This window comes from Erithacus rubecula, assembly GCF_903797595.1.
Source record: "Erithacus rubecula genome assembly, chromosome: 3".
Lineage (NCBI taxonomy): Eukaryota > Metazoa > Chordata > Aves > Passeriformes > Muscicapidae > Erithacus > Erithacus rubecula.
Genome location: NC_136689.1, coordinates 60,552,512 through 60,577,679, shown reverse-complemented (window position 1 = coordinate 60,577,679; position 25,168 = coordinate 60,552,512). Strand labels below are relative to the sequence as shown.

The 25,168-nt window shown below is 37.3% G+C and overlaps 1 protein-coding gene across 2 annotated transcripts in view; it reads right to left on the bottom strand.

Annotated features, from left to right (window-relative positions):
* Window positions 1-25,168, bottom strand: part of KIF13A (kinesin family member 13A) — a 103,154-nt gene that overhangs the window by 53,979 nt on the left and 24,007 nt on the right. For both annotated transcript variants that reach the window (XM_079302382.1, XM_079302383.1), the window contains exons 3-4: window positions 9,405-9,417; window positions 3,309-3,369 (exon numbers count right to left, since the gene is read on the bottom strand). In XM_079302382.1, coding sequence (XP_079158508.1) covers window positions 3,309-3,369; window positions 9,405-9,417 — 74 coding nt within the window. The remainder of the gene's footprint in view (window positions 1-3,308; window positions 3,370-9,404; window positions 9,418-25,168) is intronic.

The following is a 25,168-nucleotide window of genomic DNA, read 5'->3' as shown; positions in this document are numbered from 1 at the left end:
CTGTCTTCCTGAGAGATAGTCCTGCAAGGACAGCTGCACTGATGCCCTCTACAAGTTTATCATCACATGAAGGCTACTTTCACTATTTCTGTTGGTGCTATCACTGGATCATATAGAATTTAAGAATGCAGTTTCAATTTCAATGGGAAGAAATATTGCTAAAAAGCAATTCTGCTGCCAACAGCAACAATATCCACGTTTTCAAGTGCTGGAAAGATAAGGTAGGTACTTGCCGAACATGAGTACAAAAAGAAAATTAGTACAAAGTAAATAAGCCTTATGTTCAGCCAAAGTTGTTGAAGATCTCTCATAAAAGAAAGATGGCTAATACTGTTTCAGGGTCAGCCCTACACCCCCAGAGCTTGAGAATTGCTTTCAATTACCCATGCAATTAACTTTATTTAAACAGGAATCTCACTCTTGAGTGAACAATATTAGCAACTGCTGGTAGAAGCATAGATTGATCAACAAAGTAAGAAATAAAGCCAATCTGATCATGGGTGATAGTTTTACAGATCCTGTAACAAGTAGGAGTGAACAAACTTTGAGTTTGTGGGCATTAAAAAAATAACAGCAAGGAATAGTAATCCACATATGCTGCCTGTGGTGCACACCATTCTGTGTTCTCATGACACACCTGTCAATCAGCAAAATCTTTAATACAGTGTGACATGCACTATTTTATATCCATTCAACATAATGAGCACATTTGGTTTTGCACAGAGAACAATGACTGACAGGGTAGCCTAGTACTTGTTAAACGTTTCACTGTATCATCTTCCACTGTACTTCTGTGATACAGGCAAAAGGGTTTTTCAAGGAACTAAATTTGTCACACCTGCCTTTGCTAAGAATTTTACTTCAGTCTAAAGCTCATACACAACTTACATTTTCGAGCAGTCTGGACTTAGCTGTCAAGCTTTACACGTGTTTGCTTTTAATTGTGTAACTCATCCCTGCTCTTGGCAATGACATTAAACTTACACATCCACAGAGAACTACTTTGGACAGGAAGTGTTTAATGCACCTAGCTTCCAGATCAGCATTCCTTCTGTAGTCCAGCATCCAAGAGACATCAGTTTAGCACTAAAAGTCAGGTGGTCAGATTGCTTGTTTGGACTCTAAGATTGTACCAAAGACTGTTACAGCATTAATAGTGTCTGGATGCAAGACAAGATGGTTATTTAAGACAATGGAGGTTTGTTCCATGAGGCAAAGAAATTATCAGAAATCCAAACCAAATTCAATCACCATTTTTTTTTGTTGTTAACAAATTTGCACATTGAGGCCAAGCTGTGAAAACAGACATAAGGAGTCTTAATATTAACAACATATAAAAATTGAAATATAGCCATACCAGCATTTGGTTTGTTGGACCTAAACCAAGAAATGCTACTGTTGTACAGCATGGCATCAGCTCATGCCCAAGCAGGTGTACAAACCAATAACCCAATAACTTAGGCCTGAGACACTTTGGGTTTGGTTTTTAATTACTTTTATTTTGATATTATATCAAATTCATTACATTCTAGAACATAAGGGCTGGCAGTCACAAGATAAGTTCAAGACTATACCACAAACATGACAACAAAAAAATCAGTGAAGCCATTGTTTTTTGTATGCAAGTCTTTGGGCTCACATTCTTAGCATATTTCTGAAAATAAAAAAAAAAAAAAAAGCCACCACCAAAGCCTCCCACACAGCCTTCCATCAAGAAAAAAAAACTCTAACAACACAATCCCTCCACCCCCCGTCCCCAACAAACCAAGGAAAAAACTCAAAGCCAAAAACCAGTTTTGGTTTTCTTTTTTTCCCAGGCAGGGATATTAACTGGGATAGGCAAAAAAAACACCTCCTAACTTTCTAGCCAGTAAGCAAATGGAAGAGATGCAAGGCACCATTTTCTAGAAACCAGTCCAACAAGAGGTTTATATATACAGATAATAAAACTTCATTTCTTAGATAAGACAAATCTACTTACAATTTCTGAAATACACTAGAGAGATCTAGCTTTGACTGAAATGCATAATGAACAGATCTAGAACCCCACTGAAGTCACCTGGAGATAGGTTAAACTGAGACAGAAACAAGTTTAACTGGTTAGGAGTGTTTCTCAGGTCTATCCCATCTCTGCTGTGGGTTAGTGCCATGGTGTACCCAACAGGTGTAGCTCCCACATGCACATGGGGCCAAGAAAAGGGTGCACACCATCCTATTAAAGGCAACAGGGGTGTGCAGGCACATAAGAAAGTGCTTCAGGCTCCAATGGCTCTCCCAGCCTGAGCTGCAAATACTGTGCAGCACATCTTTCAGTGCAAACACAGCTCTTGAAAGCTGAACCAGTTAAAAGCTTTTTTTCCCGAAGAAGCCTCTCTTTGCACAGGCAATTAAGAAATACAGCAGAATCTATTACCAAGTGAAGTTCTTAGGATTTGGAATTTCATACCAGAGCCTACAGTTGTCAGAGATATATTTTTAACACATGTACATAGCAGCTCATTTATGAGATCACTCATCTCAAACTTTGAGGTAATGAACCCTATCATCTTTTAAGATTTCTTATGGGCCACAAAATTTCATAGTATGAATATCTAAACTGAATGCTTGGGGTTTCTTCCTTTCCATGGTTCACAGCCTTGAAATCCCAGTGTTCAGAGCTCTTTCTACCAAAACAAGTCCTCTTATAAGACATGAATATACTAATAGACAAATCCAGTTTTGAGAAAACTGCTAGGATTAAAATCTTGCATGGATTATCCAGCTTTTGGAAAGGAGTCACAATGTTGATCACTGAAAAGACATTAAGGGTCTGAACAGTCAGACTATGAATCACTTCAAAGACCTGAGACAACCACACTGTCTGAGGAGAACATGCTTTATTCCCCTCTCATGCACAGAGATGCAGAGCACTGAAAACACACACATTCATCATTAGCATCAGTCCAAAGTAATTGCTGATGCAGAAATGAAATTGTAAGTGACAGAAATTATGTCTAGATATAAAAGCATCCCTCCTGAACAGTATTCCAGGCACCTTAAAACTTGCATTCCTTCTCAGCTGAGGGGCTAGCACTCAGGTGACTCAATCCCTGTAAAAATGATAAATCTGCCTCTGTGAAGAAGTCACTTGAGCATCACAGTGCAAAATGAAAAAAGAAAAAAAAAGAAAATAAAAAGAAAACAAACAAACAAAAAAACCCCAAAAAATCAAAAAAACCCCACCCCAAACCAAGTTCACAAAACAAAGGCCCAAACTTCCATATGTTCTCAAAATATTTACACTGTCCAAAGTACAGAAAATATTTTACCTGCATATTTTGTGGTGTTTGATTCATCCATGGACCAGAAGCAGTGATCAAAGGCAAACACCTGTAGAAGCACATAAAAAGACAAATTAGGAACTCTGGCTACAAGGCTTTTGTTTTAAAGCAGTACATATCCATAACAGTGTAATTGCAGTTGGGCTCTACTATTTCTATAGATCCTAAATCAGGACTGAAAAAAGGCATAATAGGCAGGAATTCTTTTGTGTAATCATGAGAGTTACAAAGCTCAATACTTCTTTTCTATCTGTATGATACACTATACAGGTCACTCCTTACTCTATCCCTTAATACAGATATGAAAACACAGACAAAAAATAATTATTAACTCCACTCTTCTCCAGGCACCAACAGTTACAAGTGTTTCTGTTAACAGTAACAAAACAGTAGCACAAAGACTCAATAAACAGAATTTGGTGAGATGACTATTTAGCAGACATCAGCACAATACACACAAAAGTGTCACCATGGGACACACTTCTGATACTCAGCGAAGAGCATTATTACTTACAAGCCTTAAGGAGCAAATAAATAGTATTATAGCATTATATTATCCATCTAAAGTAAGAGTACAGTACTCTATCTCAGAGTAGAGAGTTCTTCTATCTCAGTAGAGGAAGCTCAAACTATAAGTAGAAGTAGTTCTATTAGAGAAACAAGCTGTCAGAGCCTGCTGTAGTGAAAAGACTTAATAGCACTTCAGTCAAGAGATCCAGCAAGGTAGAAATTGAATGAAATTCAATATTGTGCTCAGAGGGCTTGCAAACATGAAGCAGTGTCCTGTAAAACCACTTAACACATTGGGATTTGATCCAAGTTTCTTTTCCTGCACAGTCCAGAACATCATGACAGACATTTAAATTTTTTTTTTTCTTATGGCTTTAGATTCCTACAAACACACCTTAAGCTGCAGTATATTTTCCACATTTTGCCATGATAAACTGACTGTGGATGAGTTAACAATACAGATTCTGGTTTTGTTATTTGGTTTGGGTTTTTTGAGGGGGGAGCACAAGAGGTCAGGAAAATCTCAAACCACCTTCTTAATAAAACTTTGTCTGGATCAAGATTTTTTTTGCCCAGTTATCCAACAGATGATCTCCTTTGTGAGACAAAACATGCACATCAGTGTAGAGCAAGAGTCACAGGCTCTGTTAGCTGAAACATGCAAATTCCCTAGACACAAATCCTGAGGTAAGGAAGATGATGGATCATTTTTGTTTGGCTTTTGGGGATGAAGAACATCTTGAAGTCCCAGCTATTCAGAGTTATTATACAACATGATCTACAGATATGTTGCAATCTAACCCTTCCCAAAATATCTATTGCTGCAAATATTACAGAAGGTAATACCAGGTTAGCACAGTAACATCACCTCCTTCCCTTTCATTCAGCTTAATGCAAAAGAAATCAAATGGCCTGAGAAGGTTAATATTGAGACAAAACTTAGTCTGTAGGAGTCAAGAGTTCTGGAGTTCCCTTCTGAAGAAAAAACAAACAAACCCATAATAATAATCTAACAGGGAGGCCTGAGTCACTGCTGCACAAATAGAATCAGACATCATCATAAATCAGGCTGCACCCTGATGTGACTGAGTCAAAGATGTCATTTGGCCACTGAACTGCAAGTAAAATGCAGCAGTTATTCCACCTTGTCTTGAGAAATTCACATAAGTAGGGGGTATTTTAAATTACCCTTTGTACATTTGATCATCAAATCTGGGCATAAAATCATGTCATCAATAAGAACACTAACCCTTTTCCTAACCTCTGTAGTCCAAGAATGCAGGGGACTGCCTAACAATACCTAGACTCTCTGATGATCAAATGGTAAGCAAATAAATTACAAAAAAAAAAAAAAAAAAAAAAAAAAAAAGAAACCCTGCACCCTACTGTAAGGATTAAAAACCGACCATTCTTCCCCCCTGAAAATTAAGTGTTATCTGCAGTGGATCACACAGACCAGTTAAAAAGGTTACCTGGATATATACATGCTCACGTGTAATGACTTAAATTTCAGCGCAGCACTACTATAGGCCAATTTAATCTATTGTCCTACACATTTTCCCCCTGGTTAACCTGGAAAATGATGACAAGATCATTCAATGACTTCTAATTTAAACACTGATCTTGCAAAGAGACTCTTAAAACTAAAATACGGGCTTTAAGCCAAGTGTTTCTCCTAGAAAAGCAGATTTTATTGGGATGTTTTTAAAATGGTAAAAATAGGTTAGACTGGATTTCCAAAGGTCAAAAATGATTATGCAATAGGAAGAGAAAAATTTTGTCTTAAGATATAACAAATGTAAATATAGCATTTTAGCTTGTTTCCATAACAAACATTAAAAAGCCAGGGCATGGATTTGGTCTATTTATAAATTCTATTCTGGAAAATTGCCAAATCCTTCTAATAGAAGTAACAAGATTACTTTAAAAAAAAAAAAAAAATGTCAGGCAAAAAGGCAGAAACTGCTGGGGCATGCACTATCTGCAAAACATGAAGAGCAACTGCAGCAAAACTCCCCTCTCCATTAAAACAGGCAGGTGAACACTTAACAATTACTTTGATTAGTGATGACAAAACAGCAACCTTGAACATTCCCAGCAACCATACTCTAAGGATTCACCCAACCAAAACAATTTTATGGACAACTAAGACCTTTGGGAAAACAGATTGCAAACACAGGAATTAACAGAATGAAAATAAGGCACACACAAGTAAGACACATGGTCCCAATTAGCAAGGCTCTTCAATGTGAGCATCAGGAAGGTATTTTATGGAAAATATCTGTAATACAGCATCCTACAAAAAGAGAAACCCTTGTACAGAAAAGATTATAAAAAAGGTAACTATTTTATAATTTTTCTGATGCCCAGTGAAGGAACAGGAGGACAGGTAATCCCAAGGTGAGCATGGAACCATACTTGAAGTTAAGGCACAGAACATATGCCATGAAGAAACAACTATCTATTCTAAATATTATTTAATGCGCTTCCTTCCTTGTCCGCTCTTCACTGATTAGTCTTCCTTAAAATGGAACTGGTGGGTATTATTTTTTTTTCTAACAGAAGTGTGTAGAATAATTATTTTTTCATATTAATTTTTTCTCCCCAGAATCCATTTTCCTGGAAAAGGTATTTACCCACCTGTAAATAAGACTATCAAAGCCATGAGAAGTTCTGTTAATGTTCATGTCTCAAACTCAGTAGCCAATATGCAAATTGGGCATTATCAGGCACTGAAAATGCCTTTTTAGCAAAAATCTTTACCAGCTTGTAATAAAAGTGTATAAAACAACTATATCAAAACTATTGAAATGTATTTGAACAGAGATATCTGTGACACAAAAAGAACTTTTTATACTTGAAGCATGAATTTCAACTACATTTTGAAAGGTGCTTAATAGTATTCTTTATTCTCATCAATAGTGTTCTGGTCTTTTAAACAACACAGGGAATTTACAAACAAAACTTTAAATTTTCTTATTTTCTACAAGATTCTGTATCTCATACTTCATCCTAGCATCTAAAAGAGAAAGCTAGATAAAAGGAAGCTGCCAGAAGCCTACCACACTAGGGTAGTAGGTTACAAACCAAAGATTTTGAATGAAGGTATGAACTGGTTATGTTCAGTACAATCACATAAAAATGGAAATTTATGAGAAAGAACTAGCTGGGAAGTGCTGGATCCTGGTATTAATATCTCCAGAGTCATTGTAAGTGTGCACATTAGCCTAAATAAAGTAAGTTATGTAGGCTATTTCTAGGTTAATAGAGAACTATACTTGGAATGTTAGCAGCTATTGGAAATTGTACAAAGTATCTGTTCCGATAACCACGACATTTAAGAAATGGGGCTTTGGTTGCTTCAGCGAATACCTGCAGCAGTTTAAGACAACTGATGGCTATTTTGCTAAGGAGACAACTAGAAGTTATGGCTTCTTCAACAAGGCAAACTGGGATGCAGGTCCATGCATCCAGCACATGTCAGTGAAAAATCTGGAGTTTTTTTCTCAAATTCATCTGTACCTGGGGCTTTAAAATGTAATTGCAGATTTTAATTAGATTTTAAGCTAGAGGAGCCATTGTGCCTGCTGCTGCAGTAATGTATCACAGAATCTGAAATGACAGCCAAATGGGTGCTGACTTTTTCAAAAGCCAAAATAATATATTGCACAACTTGTTTTCATTATAGTTCCTAATCAATGGCTTGAAGAAATAATAATTTTAAGGGTTTATGCTATAAGTATACTTATGGAAACTACCTACAGGTAATGAGCCCCATACCCCATTTTAACTGCCTGCCAGTTGAAGCCAAATTACCTAATTAGTTTCAAAAGGAGTTTAATTTCACATTCATTATTCTTCTGAAGTCTAATCCTCAGCACAGGCCAGGCAGAGATCTGGGGCTTTGAGCATTTAGCAATGCATTACCCAGATTGAACATAATCCCTAACACATTGTCTATGCAGCTATAAAATGTTCCAAATTTATGGCCAATGTTTAATAGGTATTTCTGTGTGACAAAGAGGTGGCCAATTAATCACATTTTGCTTTCACTGAGAAGCAGTCAAGTCTGACAGGTTGGGTGACTTATGGGGCTACCTGGTTCCTAAAAAGGAAAGGACAGGAGAACTAAGGAAGGGAAGTTTTCATTCACTGGGCTGGTGTTTCTACATCCATCTTACAACTGCTGATGGAGGTAAGGAATACAGGAGATACACGAGGAGATGGCAGACACAGTCTACACCAGTTCAGCTTAATGCCAATGGAAGAAATTAAAAAACTGGAAAAAAAGTTGGTCACTACGACAAATACAAGACCTATGACAGGGCTGAAGAGGTGTGGAGAGAAAATCAGAACAACTGTTTTACCTTTGTCACAAAATTATGCTTAAATGCAATGTTTGCAGAAATAGCAACATATAAAGCTAAACAGCAACCTAATATCCTTATATAAATTTTTTCTATCACAGCTTTTGAGCTACCAAGTTGAATCAGGAAAACAATTTATCCAGTAGCATATTAAAAATAAAAAGATTTCTGATATTTACAAAATTTTATTTAATTTTTTTTATATTTTAACATCAATTATGTGCAGTACCCTAAAATCAAGAAATCTCATACCACATCTTTACAAACTTAGCAATGCCAATTTTGCACAGATGGTACTAACCTTCTTCTGTCTCAATCTGATAAATATTTCACATAAGATCATAAGTTTCAGCAGTAGAGCTTAAGGACATTAATGACCATCCAACTATACCTAACAACAATGTGACATTTATGCACAAGCGTGCAGCTGTTCTGGTTTTGTCAAGGAAACACAAGGCCATACATGAGCTTTTACATAATGTCCAGAATAACTTTATCTGCCCATAATGGAACACAAATGATGCACTACAGAAAATGAAGGATCTTGTAAAAACAATGTTTTTTGGTGGAATAAAAACAACCAAAAGAAGGAAAACTTTCTTCCTTTTAAAAAATTGTTTCTCAATGATCAAACTCTCTTTTATTAAGCAAATCAACTGATAGAAGAATTATTGGACATTTACTGAATGTCCCAATAGGAACATATCATTTGTTCTGCCCTTCTCCTGCACTATTAACAACACAGACATTTTTTCTATGTGAATTCTGGTGCACTTTGGCAGCTTTTACACTAATTACTAATTCTTGACTATTGTTAAGTGCAAACAAAAATGGTTTATTTATTAGTTGATGCCTTTTGTTGCCTTTAAAAAAAAGTATTTGAACTTCTAAACAGAACTGTATGTAATGAAATGTTTTACACACACTATTTATTCAGTCTTTCACATGTTTTTACGACTGCATTAAAACTTTGGCTTGTCCTGGTCACAACTTTAACAAGCCACGTGCCTTGTCTGCATGTCAACAGGATTAAAATATAGCTTCAAATTATGAAGCTTTTAACTTCAAAGTTTGAATAACAGATTTTTAAATATGTTTTCCCTTTTTGAAGCTGTGTTGTTCACATACTACAGCAATATGCCCAATACTTCTGCAGTGCTCAATATTTTCAAGCAGATACAAACATAAAAAGAGACAAAATACTTACCTTTGGTGGTTTTCTAGATGATTGGCAATAAACCCAGCAACAGTGATGAGAAGTATGAATACACCATTCACATAAAGAGAAGGAAGCAAACAAAAAAAAAAAAAGTCAGTGTATGTCATTACGATAATTTGAACTTCTTGTTTAATCTACAATGTATTTAAGAGTAATCAGATCAGAAGACATTTAAATGACACACCACATTCTCAACCAGTAATTACTTAATTACCAATACTGCTCCACATTAAAAGGAAGTGTCAGATTCCTTACAGATATAAAAATCAAGCAGATCTGCGTTCCAGAAAAAAGACAAGTATCTGTTTTGCCATAAAAGATGAAACACAGCCCATCTCTGGTGGCAAATAAACCAAGCCTGCAAACTGGCAGACCAAGGTGCCAGGGTGAAGCCCCACTAAGTTCAGTAGTGCTACACAAGCATGTCCAAGGTAAGAGTCAAGCAAATGTGTCTTGCAGAGATTGTAGAAGTGAAGAAAAAGAAAATCTGTGTAGGCTGTGTTCTCCCTGCTCACAGAATGCCCACAGACTGCATAAGAAACCAATGCAAAAACACCATCACCCTTCACACCCACTCCAATGAGTGCTATCAGAAACAACACAGGGATGACAAACCCCACTCCAAAGACACCAGCTCAGAGTACATCAAATTGTCCTTAAATGCTTTTATGCTTTTGCTGGCAGGCATGTGGCCACATTATAAATTAAATCAGCTTGGGTTTTTCTGGTGGGATTAGTTTCAAGTGAGATTGCTGCTCTGACTGTGCAGTCCTGTGCTCACTGATCCCAATGCAAGAGAGAAGGTGAACATACAGTGCAGAACTAGACTGACTTAGGCCATTCATCAAAACTACAACCTTAGGCATATGCTTAAATTATATATGTAAATAAGAAATTTCCACTTGCTCTTCACATCAAGGAAAAAAAAACATGGATGAAAGAAAAATAGAAAATGTATATGAAGAGGAAAAAAACACAATGAGAAAGGTCTACAGTCAAACAACACAAGCAGAGAATGCAATAAGGTTTATAAGATAAGGACACAAATGAAAGGTATAGCAGCAGACACACTACACAAAATTGAAAGATATCAAGAGGCTACACTGTCAGTGCAGAAACACCTGGGACCAAGCCATGCTTTCATCCACCAGTCTGTACATACCAACCCCACCAAGTTGGGAGGAGGGCAGGGAAGACACAAAACACTTAAAGCAGCTTTCTTAGCAACCCACAATACAAGGGCTCAGCAAAAAAATCCAAAGGGACGCAAATCTGCAAACAAACACATCTTATGCAATCTTTCCTGCCTACTCTCAGCTTGTACCTCAGCTGACACATCTGCCTGAAACAGAAGTTGCAGAGCTGGGACACGGGACTGGTGTAATGCAAACATCATTTGCCTCCAGCCAAACCACTCACTGCAGCTTTATCCTTTCATTAGTGGTGGCTCAGTACAGCTCAGTCCATGAATAGCTTGTACAGGTGGCTCAGAACTTGTGCAGAAAGCACTCTTATCCATTTGAAAAATGCATTTAGCTCTACTCTGAATATTACCATTTTAATCCATTTTCAGATGTGACGCAATTACAATGCTATCAGCTTGTCCAGACAGTCCCAGCACCACCATTGAACTTCCAAGAGAAGTTCCTATCAAAAGGAGTAATCCAAAGGTTTTTGGAAAGCATTTAAATACACTCATACCTTGAAAAACAATTCAGGACTATAACAGCTTTACTAGAGAATTCCTGATAGACTGCTGTACACATTCAGTAGAAGTCTTAAACAGTTTATTTGGAAGTAAAATCCAACGGAAAATTTATCAACTGCTTTCTCTTCCTGAGATCATTCCTATAAGCCCTAATTGGAAAAGGTACAGAACATCATTGAAGTAAACCAATGACGTGACACACAGTTCTCAAGATATTTACCAAAGCAGTGTAAGCCACTACCTTTTTGGAAGCCTCCCCTAGCTTCACTTTGATGTCTATTTCAAGAAAAGTGTAATAGTCACTTTTTAAATCCCTGGTGGACAGCAGAGATTCCCAGTAACATCACTGATCTCTGGGATTTCAAAGCACAAGTAACTGCAGCTTCCTACCATATGTCACATCCAAGTGCCCCAAACTCTTAACACCAACTTCAGCAACTCCCTGCATCACCAACAGCAACATGATCAAAGGCCTCTGGAATAAATCAGCTATATTAAGACACAGGACAGATTTTTAAGCTATTTGGATATTTCAGCTAATCAACTCAGTGTAACCATTGTTCTGGCAGTGATTCAGATGGAAATACTCCAAAATACTTCAATCAAAAGACTCAGACTAATAACTAAAGAACTGTTCACAGAAAATCACATCTGTGGCAGCTTAAAGATGTGCTATAAAATCCTGCATTAGCCTAACCAATTTTTGACATACATTTTTTGTTTGCATTGCTGCCTCTCTTTAACAAAATATGTGCTTCCTTATGTTCCATTTCCAGAAACCAGCACTTTTCAGCTTCACAGATAATTGAAGCTGTCTCAATTTTTACCAAACAGTGACCATACAAATGTGGTCATTCAGTGTCACAGCTGGGGCTGGAAAGCTAGAGACACACACAACACACATATGGACATCAGATTAGAGATACAACACCTAAAATATTTATTTCCAGGAATTTTTAATTCCATGTCTAGTCATCCATGGTGTCAATGACAAGATACAGGCATGTGTGACAATAAAATCTCCTCTAAAGCAGACAGCTAGGGGATACTACAGGAAATTATCAAAGTTACCTAACCTTGTAATGCATCTGCACAACAGCAGATTTTGGTTTAACCTGATGGGCATCTTCAAAGTGTACACTCAGACAGAAGACTGACTTTTTTCACATGTTTGGAATTCAAAACCCAAGCAAAAACAAACCAAAAGTTTGAAAAATATTCTAACAGGTCAAAGGAAAAGTATGAATTTCATGACCACAAAGCTCTGCTGAACTCCTGCCTTTGTCCTTAAGCCACCACAACTTTTGTAAAATATCACTAGAATGATTTTCTAACTTTGCTGAGCAGTGTCTTCTGTGGGTATCTACTCAGGCTTTTTGTTTCACAACAGTACTAAGCCTCTCCTGTCCGGCTTGGCTAGCATAGATCAAGATCTCAGAGTGTTTAGCTACCTCAAACTTCAAGCTAGATAAAGAAAGATACTTTGTAGAAAGGTTTGTGCTAATGTCAACTTTTTTTTCTGTTATCTCTTCCTGAAACTAAACTCAATACTTCCCACATTTGCCAAGAAGTGACTCACAAAATGTCAGTTCTCATGTTCTATGTCAGCACACAAATGAGAAGCCTTCCTGACTGCACTCACTTTTCTCTCCAGCACCTCAGCCCATTGCCTGTGATAGCACATCACAAGAGGAGTGCATTTTGCTAGTAGTTTAACAGCAGCAAAGGTTCTTACTTCACTTTTTAAACCATCTACATTCTCTCTGAAAGAAATCTCCTTTTGTTGTACAAAAAGTTGATACAAGATGACATTGCATATTCTGACTAGAAAACTAGTCCCATGCAACAGAATACACTTGCACTATGAGCATCCAGAAGTAAGTGATACTGTCATCTTAAGATTTACTAACTTGCAGAATAAGACTATTTTGTCCCTTAGTGATTGTAGTCAGCATTCCCAACCAAATATTGTCTACCAAAAGGAACGACATTTTATACATAAAAAACCCTTGAGAGAACTATTTTTTCTCTCTGCATTTCATGTCATAAAGCTTCATCACCCCACCCACTTGCAACCCTCCAAGTCAAGAAAGTCACCTTCAATAGGGACAAGGTACATTATAAAACAAGCAGGTAGGTGTAAAACCAGGTACTCCACATTAAAGGAGACAGAGGAACAAGGTGGCTCTGAAAAACAGGTCTTAGATTCTTTGGAACATGCACACAGCCCAATTCATCTCCAATTCAACTGTTCTAAGCAGCCAAGTAGGTCACAATTGTACTATAATTATTTAATATTTTGGAAAGTATTTGGAGTTGGGTTTTTTTTTTGCTATACTTTCTCACATTAGTTAATCAAGATGAAGCAACCATAACCAGCAATTTTAAATAACCACAATAGCATCTATGAATGAATGAGCCAGATGAATTTGCAGCTCTTCTTAGCTGACTACACCGAAAGTCAACATCTAAGACACTAAATTTGAAAATATTTTTTTGCTGTCATCACAAGTGCAACCACAGCAAATTCATGGTACTGACTGATTTCCCAAATATATAATTGCTTACATTCTGTGGTTACATAGTCATTGACGAGTTCTTCAGGGTCACTGGTCAGAAGAATTATTACATGCAATTACCAGTATATAAGAAAATGGAAAAAATTCTTCAGGTCTTTTTTCAACTTGCATATAAAAGAGTCTTTCCTCTGTAAGCAAAGAGGTGATCAAATTGCAAAGATCACCTGATAAAAATAATATTTCTTACATTTCACTGCTCCAGCATCTCTGGAGTCTGAAGACCAGCTGTTCAAAACAAGTATTATAGTATTTTTGAGTGGTTTTGATTTTGGTTAATTTTTTCAAACTCAGGCTGCCTTACAGCTCAGGCTGAGGCTGTCACCAGCAGTGTGTTTGCCTCAGTCAATGGCAGAGTGCAAGGGAGCAAACCTGTACAAGGATTGGTGTTAGGAATGTGCCTCGCTATCCAGGACAGAAGTAACTGCACTGTTTGTTTATCCATGTGTGTGCAGCTTCCAGAGTGGCAGCAGCAGAGACAGCAAGCACTCAGCACTCCTAACTGCAAACAGTGTAAATTATGTAGAGGCAGAGATCGTGTTTCTCCTATCTTTCACGGCAAGGTCCTGCAGCTCTAGGACCCCTCCTTGTCTCCTGGTTTATCACTGCAGGCTGTTACCTGCAGGTTTGATACCAAGCACCTTAAAAAGAAAGGCTTTATATAATTGATGAACACAACTCAACTACCTAGATAAAGATCACAGTCTGCCACAGCAGCAGTTTCAGGTGATTATACACTGCAAACTACTGGTAGTACACCACTTTCTCTACAAAGAACACAGAAAAAGGAAAGTTATTTGCCCATTTCTCCTATGAATTTTCTAAACACAGGGTAAAGTAAAAGGCAGGGGCAATGCCCTTAAAGGGAACAGCATCCCACCTTTGTGCTTGTCTGGGGGGTACCTTCTGTACAGCTGACTTAGTGGGATTCCTTAGTGGGATTCTTGGAAGTTACTTCCATACTGTGTGAGCACACATACATACACAAATATAAATAATTCATTATTTTAGTCTTGCATAAGGTGAGCAGCACATGCCCTGTTTAATAATCCTACCCAGCAAAAGCCTGTACTATAGACAAAATAATCCTTTGAAGACCAGCAAAAAAACCCCAAACATTTTAACAAGTAAATCAATTTGAGCAAGTGCCTGCATAATAAGGTGGTAACTGATCATAATCAGAAACACCATGAGAAGCAGACATATACTCTAATAATAAGTTGTTCTCACATGCTCTACAGAAACCTACCACACGCAAAGAGAGAAAAGTCAGACACTGCTTTCAGAATGACAAATACTGCAGTGCAAGTTAAATAAAACAGACATTACAGTAGCAGAGTGACATGCATGACACAAAAGAAACAAAGACACCTGGATATTTCACCATAACAGGGTTCTACTGAAGTTCAGTCACTACAGCAAGGAAACTAACCACATTAGGAAACCAACCCAAGCTCATTAAAGTAAGTGAAAGGTGTTATATTCTGACATTTACAAGATGGAAGACAAAGTGACAGCAGTCCAGGAACATCATTAGTTGCTAACTTACCTTCACTCCCAAATTCTGAGTATTTTTACTGCCCAAGGCACTATTATTCCAATGCCAACAATTTGTTGATGTGAAGTTCAAGTGTTTCTAACCTTTACACAGAAGCTTTGATGTCTTGCAAAAGCAAGTTCTATCGATAGCCTGAAAAAGGTCAGATACCTGTCCTACATGCAACTGCACATCACTTTGCAAACAGCAGCTGCCTTAAGAGAGCAGTCAGCACCCATCAGTAGAAAGATTAATTTATTACTCTACTAGAAAGCTCACTAAAAAACTAAAATCTGAATACTCTCCCACATAAAATAAGTTGGGGTTTAAAAACCCATTTCAGTTAATTTGTTCGTTTTCACTGAAAAGGCAAAAGCCAACTAAAATTGTCACCCTGCTCTGAGATTCAAGAGCTTTAATGCAATCCTGCTGAGACCCCCATCTAGAACCCACCAAGTTAAATGATCTATTTTCACCAAGTCTTTAATCATACTAATTCAAAACTTATCCAAGACTCTAGTTATTATAATGAAAACCTGCTACACCAATTACAAGTATTACCAAGTATATAACTACAAGGATAACAAGCTTGTTCCTACTAACATCCAGCTATAGCCTCATGACAAAGAGCAAAGGAATTAAAGTCTAGCTAATGTTCTCAGGTACATTATCAAGCAGTTCTTTTAAAACCAATTATTTCCCCCTCCTTTTCAGTAAAACTGAATGTGCAAGAATCTAAACAAGCAGATTTTTACCACCTAATCAGGTTCAACAAATAAGGATAAGGAAATGAGGGAGGGGAAAAATAATCTGATCTCAGAATCCAAGATCTACTAGCCCTTAAGGATAGTCTCCAGTGAATGATACTCAGCCTGAATGGAATGAAACTGCTGTCAGAACAAACATGCTACAGTTCTGGAAAGTATGTGGAAACACATTCTAGGAGCATTAATAAAATTGCAGTGGCATTTATTAGGCACCAATTATTCTAATTCTGTTGCATTTATTACCAGTGCTCTTGAGGAGGAAACACCCCAAGCAACAACTGGCATTTCAACTCTGTGCACAAACTCTAGAGAGACTCTCACACCCAATCTGTCACTGGAGTTGGCTACTGACTGCTATTAACTACATACGAAGTCTCCTATGTCAATGGAAAATGTTCCCATTCAATACTACTACTCCTTCAGCATTCCTTCAGAAATGCTGCTTGTAAGGACCATCAAAACACCTATGAAGACATATCCCTTGTGGAAATAGTGCTCAAAGCTTTTGAAAAATATATTGCTATTTTATCACTATATACAGCACTTAATTTAAGACAGATGTCTTCCAAGAGTATATGAAAGAAATTTGATAAGCAGCGCAGCATTTCATAAATGAAATTTAACTTTGTTAGTTTGCTGGTTCAAAACTCAGGCAGTACAATTTGCTGAAAGAGCGCAAACAGAGCAATCAACAGCTTCACTGACAAGGCTAAAGACAGAAGATCAGAGGAAAGCCTGTACACCAGAAAGAACTAGAATAGTTGTAAATCAAGTAGCTGAACCTGAACTTTGGTTGTAACCTTACTTTCCTCAACAAATTGTGAAAAAACCCCTACACCACTCTTTTTTTTTTCTTTTTTTTCTGCAAGCTAAGCATATTTTTCATACTCTATCAGGACAAGGATATTTTTGAGAAGTTACTGCATGTGTACCAGTCTTTGCCATGCATTATGACTGGACAACAGACAAGAACTCCCAGGTTTCACTGTCACATTCCTTTATCATAACAGAGAAAACTATCATTCAACTGCCATCTATGTTATTTTACTAATGAGATTTCAGGAGAGATGCTAATTGGGTTTGACACTTCATCCTTTCACACAGTTCTGCAACCCTATGTTAGCATTCTTCAAACAACTGCAGCATGAAAAAGTTATCTGAGATTCAGCAAAACTCACAAATTACTGTTTTCTTTTCATCCTAACATGTGTTTTTATTGACATGAATATTAAATGAACTTATCAGAAGGAAAATACTGTTCATTAAGTTGTAATTACAATGAAAACTTAGGTTTGATAATAATATACTTTAGCACAGCAAATTCACCGACAGCATTTTGCAAAGAAGAGTATCTCAGCTGGCTGCAACACCAGCTGTTTTGGCAACTTTGAGATGACATTATTTGCTTTAACAGACAGTATTAACAACTGCCACCATTTACCAAAGTGGACATAAGGCAGAGAAAGATGATGATGGTGATTCATGGGATAAATAAGGTTTAGTGTGTGGAACAATATACCAAGAATGTAAACTCAAATCAACTCTACATAAATAATGAGTAAGATCTCCTGACTTGTTGCAGGACAAACACCTAAAAGTACTGAAGAGACTTTATTTTTATACAGCACTCATGCAAGCAACACCTCTAGAAATCTTTCCACAGAGCTCTGCAAAACTTAAGAAGCAAATCAGTGTGTGACATGAAATGAACCACACAATTAATCAAAGGTTAAAAAAATTCTTCATGGTGCACGCTCCAAGTTCAGCAGTTAACAAATCAGGCAGGTAACCACCTTTACAGAGAGATGACATCAAGCACTAAGTTACTGAATCTATCATGGAAAGGTACAAGCTGAATGCATTTCTACAATCTGAGAAAAGATCATTCCCAGCAAAGATGAGTGGCAACTGCTATGGCACTCAGTTTTTCTTTTCATCTGACAGAGGTTAGATGCCCTTCTAGTACACATCAGAAAGGTAAAAGAGAACATCCTACATGGCAAGGGATGTGAGGGGAAAAAAAGTATTTTACAGGCTCCTCTTCTCCAATGAGCTGTGATTTTGCATAAATACAATGTTACTTTGAGCCACAAGCATTTTCTTTTTTTAGCAAATCTTCCAGGCCAGGCCCCTCTAGCATGGGATGCATGTAACATGTACTTGGTAGAAAAGACAACCACCTCCTTGCTAGATGCCTTAGGATAAATCACAAATTACAGCAGTAACAAACACACCACACCTCTAACCAATCACTACAACGAGCACTGTGGAATAAAAAGCCAAGATCTCCAAGCCTTCCTGGACTGAAAAATAACATATACACTGCTTTTGTACAATATAGGAAATACTTAGACTTATAGCAGCACTGCAAGTCTAACATCTTTGCAGGGCTAAAATGACAAGGATCACTTTATGACTGAAATATATTAACTTAATAGATAACAAATTAAAAGACTCTGATGACATTTCAATCCAATATTAAGCAAATTCTTTTGCTAGATCTAATTGAATTCTAAATGGTTGAATTCATGTTCTTAAAGAAGCCTGGCTTGACATGATGGAGAAGAATAAAATCATGAGAAAAAAAAACAAACAAGTAAATATCAAGAAGCAGAGCATTTTTCCTGTGAGGAGAGGCTGAGGAAGCTGGCATTGCTCAGCCTGGAGAAGAGAAAGCTCGAGAGGAATTTCATCAAGGTATATAAATATCTGAGGGAGGGTGCAAACAGGAGGGAAGCAGGCTTTTTTCAGTGGTGCCCAGTAACAGGACCAGAGGCAATGGGTACACATTGAAACAAAGGAGGTCCCATTTTTTGACTCTGAGTGTGACCAAGTGCAGGCACAAGCTGCCCACAGAGGTTGGAGACTCCCCTCCCTCCTTAGAAATACTCAAAAGCTGTCTGCACACAGTCCTGCACAACTTGATTGAGGTGGCCCTGCTCGAGCAGGGGGGCTGAACCAGATGGCCTCCAACCTCAATACTCCTGTAAAAAAAACCCTAAAATCACTCTTTAGAGATGTGGTACTTAGCAGTAGCATGGGCATGACATATAAAAATACATAAAATATGAATACATAAATGTATAAAATATAATCTGTAATGCTTGAGATTCAGGGACTTTTAACCATTACTGTAATCCCAGATGTGTGTCAATTTTAAAGAAATCAATAACAAAACACCTCTAAAAATCCTTAGATCATGTGTTCCCACACCAACCCATATATATCAGTTTCACAGAAAAAAAAAAAGTTAATGTAATATAAAATCTGTGGCAGCTCAGCAACCTTCAGTGGGGTTTCACACCTAGCTTTTATGACCAAATTTTTTCCACATCTCAGAAAAATACAGGCAATCTTCTGACTGAAGAATATTATTCACTGTGCTCATCAAGTGAAGTTACCAGGCAAGGCTGGGTATCCAGGTTTCACCTGCTGATTTTCAGTGAACAAGCTTTGACAGTACTTCTTTTAACATCACAGTAGCAAATTTTCTAGTTCTAAGCAGATGGTCAGAGTCATTACTAAGAAAGTGACGGTACAGCTGCAGTGGAAATGAAATGCCTAAAGACAAACTCTGAAAAAACACTCAGTAAGACTGAGAAGGGATAAGGTACAAATTAGAATAAATCTTAAAAGATTTGCATGTGCAAGTCAGCAATGTAAATGGGGAAAACAGGCAAAGCTGATTTACTACTGACTTTACATAGAGACTCTACTATATAGGAAAGACAGTTACAGCTTTGAAGTGCCTCAGTAGAGAATAAGTGCACAGTTAAATGCCAGCATTTGTACTGCTTAACTCAAAAACAGAAGAGCAGCATAATTTACTAGTTTTGTTATAACAGGCTTCATTTTTACAATACCCAAAAGAGTTGGGCTCTGTCCCATAAAAATTTCAATTAATTTCAAAAACCAACAGCAATACTACAGTGTAGGTCAAGAGTAAAATTCCTGATTAAGTATTACAAGCAGTTTTCAATATAAGAAAAGGTGATTTCAAACAGTAAATGTGAACTCACAGATTCACAAGCACAGCAAGAATGCAGTTTACAAGACAGTGAAAAGAAAAAGAAGCAATCTCAGACCTCACAGACATTGATGGCTTTTAGAAAGTCTAGAAAGAGGTCACAATATAATGGCACACAAGTCATTAATATAATCAGACAATTAAGAACCAAAATGGGTTTTCAGTATTTCCTGAAAAGACAGAAAAAAAATTATATGTGTCTATTCTTACAGCTAAAGAGTAGTTTACATCTGCCAATACACATTAGCTGGCTGAAGAAAGCAGTAAAGCAGAGAGTTAGAATCACCATGTCATATAGCCTGTGACAGGCAACAACACCATGAAGTCTTTTGAGATTGAGTAGCATTCCATGAGGCAGAACAGCATTGACTTTGAATTATTTTGACTCGTTCTCCTGCTGTCCAGAAAGCTTTCCCAAATTTTGATAGTGAAGAAATTGAATCTTATTTATTTTGCTCTTGTACCAACACTATCCTGCGATTTAAACCTTCAATCAAACTTGGCTTTCTACATGTACTCTCGTATGTTGCACTTCCCTCACTGCTCTAAACACACTTCTACAAAGGGAGGTTTTGCATTCTCCTTTCAAATCAGTTTGATACTTGTTAAGCATAGTGAACCTGAAATGCAGAGAATACAACAAAAGTCCAAGATACTACCAAGTCCAATAAAACCAAGAGTCTCTTAGTATGGCATTGTTCCTAGGTTGCATTCATACTGAGCTGTTTATGAAGGAATATTTGCATTTTAAAAAAACTGGAAAACACGTAAAGAAAAAAAAAAAATCTTTCTGCACAGAAAGCATAACTCTTTTTAGAGTTTCCTATATTCCTTCAGTACTCTTGAAGAACTGTTGCCTAACTTCAGTGAATTACAAAGGGAAGAATTATGACACATTTCAGTTTGCATAGGAGACCAGAAAGGAGGTGAGAACCACAGAAATTGCTTTATTTTCGAAACCTGAAGAACTACTTCAGCTAGCAAATTCTTTCTGAGAATATCTCAGAGCAAGGAAACCTTTGAAAGCAGAGATTTTTATCTTTAATTACGCTGCAGGTGAAATAGTTTTATCTCTACAAGAGAAGGAAGAAAAACAGGTAAGGTTTCAAGTGTGTATGCTGTTTCAGGTCTGAGGCAGAATGAGTAACCTTCAGACTAAGACACTGCCAACAGTTGCTCTAAGAATATCTCACTATAATTGCCAAAGAGGCAAAGCCAGTTCAAGAAGGTTCTGCTCTTCTCCAACTTAACTCCATGCCACAGCCTCTCACATTGAGCTATGCTTCTGCCAGAAAAATGCAAGGCAGTGGGAGGGTTGGGGGGGAACATTAATTTGCTTTGACATTCTTTATTTGAAAAATTCTCTTAGTTTTACAGAACCAGAAACCAGTGAAGATAATGTACACAGCAAACATCAATGTGCAATTGGGAACATGGGCCCAGGGAGAGAGGGATGAAGCTATACTGACTGCTAGACCACTGCCATATCACAGAAGGGGGGATCCTGCCTATGACAGCCATCAGGTCCTTTAATCAAGCCAGCTGATGAACACAGCAGAAAACCCAGCAGCAGACTAGTGCAGCTGCAAAACACAGGTGTTCTCACCAGCCATACACAGTGAGAAATTGGAATTGACTGGTATGTTTAACCTTAATGGCCTTCAGTGACTGGGTTTTTATATATTAATTTACATAACCATTTTTTAATCAGAATTCTAAAAGTTGATATCCTGTGGCAAAGTCCACAGTTTAATTATAGAAATATCTTTGGCTATGAATCCATCTTCTGATAATTTAAGTTCAAGTCCCACAGTTCTTGTAAGGCAGCGGGCAGTAAATCCTTCCTCCTGTTGTTCGTGGATGTATAGATCTCTATACAGCTTTTCCCACCCCAGCTGTATTCTTCTACACTAAAGACTTCTTGCTTTATAATTGGTTTTTCATGTAGAAGTGGTCTGTAAGCTCACCACCCTTATTACCATTCTCTATCTCTTCCTAGTTTCAGAATCTTTTTAGACAGGAGAGCCAGAATAAAACACAACAGTCAGAGCACTTTGCAGCTGCAAAGAGACATGAAACTCTCTCCCTCATTCCCTGCTCTTTCCTGACATGCTTTCCCAGTAGGTCATGACAGCCTCTTGCCATTTTTCACCTACTTGCTGAGACTGAGCTGAGGTTTCCCTCAAGTGAGCACAACTCCAAAATGATTCGCCTGGGAACAGGGAGCCCAGAAACCATGGCTGGGTACATAAGGACACAAGAGCTTTGTGTTTCACAGTGAGTTTAGTGCACCCTTTTATTGTTCAGCCACAACCCACCTGAAGGCTGTCCCACAGCTTTCTGTGGCTGCCACGCTCCAACAGCAGCCACAGCAACATCATTCTGCCAATATATTCCATCACACCCATATTCACCCCTTCTGCCTTTCATTTATAAAAGAAAAAATACCAGACCAAGCAGAGGCCTCTTCAGAACTCCACACAAGATGTTCATGGGAGAAAGAGAGGATTTTGGCTGGACACATGGCTCATGCCTACTGAGTCTGTTATTTTTATTAAGTGGGAGAAGCTAAAAGTCAGAAGTCTGTGGGTTGTGGCTGGCTTCTTTCCTCCAAAACACTTGAAGCACGAATATCAGTGCCTTGATAGTTTAAAATAACTCATTGGAACTGTAAAATTATTTTGAGCATTGGATCTTCCAGAAGTCTTTATAAAAACAGGCTAAGGAACCTTGCAAAATGAGTACATCCCTTCCAAAGGGAACAAAACCTTGGATAAACTAAATACCCAATACCATTCATATAGGACTTGCTGAAAAGAAAATAAGAAAATAAGTCCGAGTTTTAAAAATGCTATCAATAATTTCACTAGACACTTGTTTTTTTAACTAAATGAAGTGTTGATAAGTTAACTATAGAACCCTTGGTCAGCTTCTCTCCATTACCTGAAATGATGATGCCTTTACTAGAATACCATTTACGGTTGTTCCAGAAGAAAAAGATGCAGATCAAAACAACGCAGCAATTAGAAAAGAAAGTGATACAAAAGTCCAAAATCAAAATGCCAGTACTCAGTTTTGACATATCAAAACCAAAATATCCTTCTACCTTTGGACCTGTATGCACAATCAAATCTAAAGCTTGGGATGTGAAGCAATGCTCAGTACTCTTTTTCTTTAAATGCACTGCAAACAAGTTATGTGGCATCATCCAACTCAAAAGCTGCTTCCAAGAAATTGTATTCCAGAAAAAAAAAAAAAAAAAAAAAAAAAAAAAAAGCAAGGCTCGAGACAGCATATCTAAGGGACTAAAACATTTGCTTAATTTGCAGTTTTCTTCTCGACAGGTTGCAATGGAAAATTATACAAATGTCTTAGCTTTACTGAAGATCAAGATAAGTGAAACACACAAAAGCTTCCTTCAAATACAGCCTTCCATACCTATTATTATAGTATAATTTGAGTGGCTACATTCTGGGATTGCAATTTTGTTTTTATTAAATGTACATTCTGCTACTTGTGACAAAAATGGATGTTCTTTGCTTGCCCTACTGAATATATGTTAGTCCTACCGTACCTTCTCCTCTGTGCAACTCCTGTAGGTAAACAGTCAACAGAAAAGCAGAAATGCAACTATTTCATATTTAGCATGTCTTTCTTAATCTAAACAACCTCTTTGTTTAGAGGTTTGTAGGCAATGGAACTTATCCCTAACAAATATAACCAAACCTCAAAGGCTCAATATAACATTTCCTTTAGTTATGCATCAGTTGCATAAAAATTACTGTTAAGCTCAGACAAAAATAAGTTAACTCCATAACAGAATGACATATAGAAGAGGTAACCTTCCAATAGAAATCTAGCTTTTCCAAAGAGCACTTTTTTTGCCTAATTCACAGAAGGTACAAAGTGTAATTCCTTTAGTTACTCTGAGAACTGTAACTCTTGACTCTTGGGCAATTACAAAAAGATACAGTTTCTGTACAGTGCTACAAAAAGTATCAAGCATTTTCTGAATCCACACTCACTCAAACCCCACCTCCCTCCCTCCCCCCCAAAAAACCTCAGGAAAATAACATTGTATACACAAAATCAAATGCAATCCCAGCTTGTCAAGAAAGGCAATAGTATCACATTCTACCCAGAAGGGAAGGAAGAGGGACTGAAGGCAACAAGATTCTTTTTTCCTTGTAGAAGAAAATGATGATCAGTGAAGATGGTCATCAGATAGAAGACAGAAATATTCCTTTAGGCAGCTGACCAAAACAAAATTTAAAAAAAAAAAAAGTTGGTGTTTTTTTTCTTTTTGCTTTGACATATTTTATTACAGCTATACATAAGTGGTATTCTTTTCCTGCCAATTTGATTATTTTCTGCTCCTCCATTTCAACTGTCCTCAAATGAAATTGTTTGGTTGATTTTTTTTTTTTTAACACTGTTCTAATGAACTGGAGTGAACCTAATAAAATCAAAGAACACTGAAACAAAAAATCTGAAATATTGCCAACGTTAATTTTGACTAGTATTCTTAACAGAGTTTCACTAACTGAGCTCAAAATCATTTATGGCTTGAACATTTTGGATTGAAGTTTACTGTACCAGAGCAAACTCACAAACTGCAATATTGCAGTTTCAGTTTTCTATCTATTATTTGACCATTCTTCCAGGGATACTTTTTAGATCTTGTTTTAAACTGCTATGTGTTTTAATATTTGTTGTAGCAACATGATAATGAAATGTATACAGGTCACTGCAATCACATAATTATTCCATAAAGACAGGATTTATTCCACTTGCAGAAGAGTCACATCTTCAACCTCCAAGCCAAGCTTTATGTTAGGCACTAGGTATAATGCTTAGAAATAGAACTGTATAATGGAAATACTGAGAAGCTCTTTGCCATAGCATCACTGGCAATAAAAACACCCAAGATTACAAACAATATCATCATGTGAGCATTCCAGGCCAGCCTATAAATAGAATTCAGAAAGAACAGGCCTCTCACAAATACAGTACCTCAGTTCAACATGTATCTGCTAAAAATACCCAATATGCTCAGTAACGTAAGACCGTCTGGATTTTATGAATTAAATACCCATTTACACATCCTGTCTCTTTTATTTAGCTCATGATAATTCAT